The sequence below is a fragment of the Etheostoma spectabile genome, chromosome 12 (genome assembly GCF_008692095.1).
Source record: "Etheostoma spectabile isolate EspeVRDwgs_2016 chromosome 12, UIUC_Espe_1.0, whole genome shotgun sequence".
Taxonomy (NCBI): Eukaryota; Metazoa; Chordata; class Actinopteri; order Perciformes; family Percidae; genus Etheostoma; species Etheostoma spectabile.
In genome coordinates, this window is record NC_045744.1 from 1877045 (window position 1) to 1882144 (window position 5100).

The following is a 5100-nucleotide window of genomic DNA, read 5'->3' on the forward strand; positions in this document are numbered from 1 at the left end:
TCAGTCAGTCAGTCAGTCAGTCAGTCAGTCAGACATTTATTTCATTTGTAAAGAAGAACATAACATGGTTTTCTGCATTTTCTGCTTCCGGCCTGTTTTGCTGGAAACGGATACGATGTAGTCACCGTCAGCGGTGCCGTATAAACAGCAAATATTTGGGTGAATCATTGGTATGAATAAATAAAAAATATAAATTCTAGGAAAAATAATGAAATTTAAAAATCGTATCAAAAAATCTCTCGATTCATACGATTTTTGAACTTCTTTTTTTCCCCCACCCATAGTTTTAGTGGCTTTTCCTACCATTGCACTGTATCAGACAACAGAGTCTTGTAGATGTGTAAAATATTAATGAGAAGGCTCTGTTGGTCCTGGTCTCCGCAGAACCAAATCGGCTGGAGGAACGTGACTCGTCTGCTGGTGTTTTCCACTGATGCTGGTTTCCACTTTGCTGGAGACGGCAAACTGGGTGGCATCGTGCTGCCCAACGATGGGAGGTGTCACCTGGAGAACAACGTGTACACCATGAGCCACTACTACGTAAGCCGTTTATCAATATTTAATCTGCATAATGTCTCCAGGGAGAGTTGACTGAGTATTTGTGCAATTTTCAGCTTTTACTGATTGTCTCAATGTCTTAATGATGTTAACCCTTATTTGTCCACACAATCTGGTTAAAACGGTTGCGGTGGAAACGGTTTTATTAATAATTATGTGTGTTGTTATTCTGTAATAGGACTACCCCTCCATCGCCCATTTGGTTCAGAAACTGAGTGATCACAACATCCAGACCATCTTTGCCGTCACTGAAGAGTTCCAGCCTGTTTACAAGGTAAACTTTCTGTTTTCTGTACATTGTGTTGCCATAAAATTCAAAAGAAAGATGCAGATTTACCTTTTGATCATTTACCTTTGGCACTTGTGTCTCCTTCAGGAGCTGAAAAATCTCATTCCTAAATCAGCTGTTGGTACGCTGTCCTCCAACTCCAGCAACGTGATCAAACTCATTATTGATGCCTACAATGTGAGTCAAACGGCACCGCCTTCGCATCACATCTCACTGTCCCTGGCATTAAGACATAACTTGTGATTTTAATTTGATTACTTTTTTTTACATGTATATACTTGATTTATTTATAATATTACGTATTTATACGTTGATCCAGTGGGGAAAAAGGCCTACATCCTTTTAAAGGTTCTTTGAATAAATAAAGAGAACAATGAAGAGAACAATGAATCACTACTAGAGGTCATGTACTTACTCAAGTAAAACAAATAATTCATGGAAAGATACTATTCCTGTGACTACTTCTCCTTGGTGATAAATACTATCCACACATTGTTATTCATCTTATGAAGTCACTCAGAGTTGACGGTTGTGCCTTAGCCATGCCACTCCCTAACATCCATATTAATGAGGCCAGGCATTCTAAAATCTGCTGCCCTGAGGCAGCTGGGTTTCCACATGGAAAAGGCTTGTGTGCACTGTGGCCTCACAACAAGAAGGTTCTGGGTTTGAATCCAGGTTGTTCCGGGCCTTCCTGTGTGGAGTTTGTTCTCCCTATGTTTGTGTGGGTTTCCCCCCCCCCCCCCCACATCAAAAAACGTGCACTAGGGTCTCCAGCCAGTGAGTTGGTCCCTGGGCACTGTAATTGGCTGCCCACTGTTCCCTTGAGGGATGGGTTAAATGCAGAGAATGAATTTTGCTACATGTACTGTATGTGTATGTGACAATACAGTACTTTTACCTATTACACCCACCCCCACCCCCCTTTATCATCACCACCCACCAAGACAAAGAAAAGTTGACAAAGTAACTACCTTTCAACCAAATAGACCAACAACCTAACCCTATAAACCAAATAATACCATCATACAGTCTCTCCCCAGCACAATGCTTCCTAGGAGCCCTCCAGAAAGTTTAGATTTTACTCGACCATAGGAAATGAAGTAATTGGCCATCCTCTGTCTTACATTTCCAACAATTTGGTGGGTCTTTCAGACCAATTCTTAACAAACTGGGTGGAGTCAGAAGAAGCGATGCATAATCTTGAACTAAATGAGGCGCATCCTCACATCGCGTGACGTAGTTTTAATATATTCGTACAAATTCTGTCCTACTCCTCATCATCAGCTGTAATATTCAGATCCCTTTCCCATGTCTTTTTGAGGTGCTGTCCAGGCTAATCCCCCAGGTTCTGCATAAGCATGGAGTAATACCCAGAATTTTCACAGGTTGTGATTGACCTATATCTCTAGAGCCTGTAGTGATGGTGTGATCTCTGTTGCTTTGGACAGTCTTTGTCATCTGAGGTCATTCTGGAGAACGGCAGGCTGCCAGAGGGAGTCTCCATCACCTACAAGTCCATCTGTAAGAACGGTGTGGAGGGAACGGGGGAGAACGGCAGGAAGTGCTCCAACATCTCCATTGGAGACGAGGTAGATCCTTTTTCTTGCAATTTGTTTGCACAATGTGTAACCTTCAAGTCTTCAACGACATAATCCTTAAAATAAAAGCTGGTTAACAACTATGTCCTTCTGCTACATTAGCAGCTTGGGGAATTGACTGTTTCATATTATGAGAAGGAAAAAAACCCAAGCATTTAGGAAAGTCACCTCAAAACCAACAATAAATGAAAAACGCATAAAATAATCAGTCATGTCTGAAAATGTAAATGATATGCTTTAGGGCATCCTCCTTAATAGTTTAATGACCCTAGAAACTCTCCTCTGGCTTCCAGGTGTCTTTCAAGGTTTCCATTCAATCCGAGAAGTGTCCGTCGCATGGCAAGACTGAAGTCATTAAAATCAAACCACTGGGCTTCACCGAGGAGGTGGAGATAGTTCTGAACTTCATCTGCGACTGTCAATGCGCAACAAAAGGAGAGCCCAACAGCGAGAAGTGCTACGAAGGCAACGGGACCTTCGAGTGCGGAGCCTGCAAGTAAGTACTCCGCCAAAACAAATCACTGCTGAGCCATGTGGTGTGGAGCCCTAAAGGTTTGTGGTTTTCAGTTACACAACTGTACATCTCCAGGGTCTCCCCCAGTATATTGCAAGACTGGTGGTTCTCCCCCTTCCCCCCGTCAAACCTACTAAAGCTACTGGGAACTGTCTTTTAATGTATTATAAGATGTATTTAAACTAAAGTTACAGTGAGGCAGCCTAAGTTTGACACCTGGACGTATTTTCAAATATGCAGTTGGCTTTAAGCACTATGGAATATGTGTTTAGCGTTTTCAAATTTTAAATTTCACGATTTTATCCATGATCCTGTTATCACAGAAACTATTGGAATCTACATTAATGCTGCCAAAATCCTAAAAAATAAATCGATCAACCAAAAATCTAAGTCATGCTGCTGTGACTGGCCCCAGCTGGGCGCTTCTGGAAAAAAAGACAACTTTTCTGGGTGTGACCCTGACCATAAAGGGGAATACTTATTAGAAAATACCAGGTGCTCTGATAAATCGATTCAAAAACAGTTGGATTATGAGCTTCTAAAATGTGTTTATTTACTTTCTCAGCCCAAATAATCACACCCGTAGTTTCAGACCAGTGTTCTCAACTTGAAGTAATTGTTTCGAAACATTAACTATACTTGTTTTTTCTGGTTTCTGTCAGGTGTAATGAAGGGCGTATCGGGCGTCTTTGCGAGTGCAGCAAAGATGAAGTGCGGACAGAGGACTTGGATGCCAACTGCCGCAAAGACAACGGTACAGATATCTGCAGCAACAACGGCGACTGCGTCTGTGGCACCTGTGAATGCAAGAAGCGGGAGAACCCTGCAGAGATCTACAGTGGCAAGTACTGCGAGTGTGACAACTTCAACTGTGACCGCTCCAACAACAAGCTCTGCGGAGGTGAGGATAGTAGGAATGGAATCATTCGGACTGCCACCTGTTTGAGTCTGAACTCTGTGCTAACCCCTCTCCTGTGCTTAACCAGGGCATGGGCGTTGTGAGTGCAGGAAGTGCATCTGTGATGCTAACTACACAGGCAGTGCCTGCGACTGCTCCCTGGAGACGGCCAGCTGCCTCGCCAAGAACGGGCAGATCTGTAACGGCCGCGGTACCTGCGAGTGTGGCATCTGCAAATGTACCAACCCCAAATTTCAGGGTCCAACCTGCGAGGTCTGTCCCACCTGCCCTGGCGTCTGCGCTGAGCACAAGTGAGTGTGAAGCTAGCATGCATGGCTAGACATCTTAAAATACAGGATTCCCACTGGTCACATATGTAAAACATGTAAGTTTAGAGGTTTTATTTCCGACCGAGACCCGTGAATTGCTATTGAAATTTGACTTTAAGGTCTGAGAATGTCAGGGAATATTACTGATAGATGACTTTGCAGTAATACAATATTTATGCACGTTTTGTAACTTGCTTTATACGTTTATTTCATAAAGTGCTAATTTTTAATTGTAGCTAGGATGAGTAATTGTAGTTAGAATAGAGATGTTTAGTCAAGATAGGGCCGTAGCTACTGTTCAAGACACTGAGGTTGTGTCCTTATATTTTTTTATATAGATAGCTATAGACAACACACATACATAAAAAGTCTACATATTAGCCTACACACTAGACAGTAGATAAATAATAATTAAACAATAGGGAATTCCGGGAATAATTTTTTTCAGCAGCCTGCTGCAATTAATGTTCTTCAGAATATTATGTAGAATACTGTATATTATGTGCAGCTTACACTAAGTTTTGGGACTCTAATGACCAGAATGTGAATCAACCCCGGGTCTGTCTTAACAGAGACTGTGTGCAGTGCCGAGCGTTCGAGGCCGGTGAGAAGAAGGATACGTGCGAGCGGGACTGCAGCTACTTTCATCTGATCAAAGTAAAGGATCGCAACAACCTGCCGCAGCCTACAGACCAGAGCTTCCCCCTGACTCACTGCAAAGAGCGAGACGCCAACGACTGCTGGTTCTACTACACCTACGCCATCCGGAACGACACCAAGGAGGTCTACGTGATGGAGCTACTGGGTAGGATTTTCACTGCTACATTTTGTATAAATTAATATTTGAAATAGAAAGCCAGACAGCATCATCATTCTCTGATATGTTAAAGCGCCCATATTCTGCTCATTTT

At 42.7% G+C, this 5100-nt stretch overlaps 1 protein-coding gene across 2 annotated transcripts in view; it reads left to right on the forward strand.

Moving 5' to 3' along the window:
- Positions 1 to 5100, forward strand: part of LOC116698833 (integrin beta-1) — a gene marked incomplete at its 5' end in the record, with an annotated part of 18059 nt that overhangs the window by 5752 nt on the left and 7207 nt on the right. For both annotated transcript variants that reach the window (XM_032531035.1, XM_032531034.1), the window contains 8 exon segments: positions 385 to 540; positions 737 to 832; positions 935 to 1024; positions 2299 to 2439; positions 2742 to 2944; positions 3625 to 3863; positions 3949 to 4171; positions 4762 to 4994. In XM_032531035.1, the coding sequence (XP_032386926.1) occupies positions 385 to 540; positions 737 to 832; positions 935 to 1024; positions 2299 to 2439; positions 2742 to 2944; positions 3625 to 3863; positions 3949 to 4171; positions 4762 to 4994 (1381 nt within the window).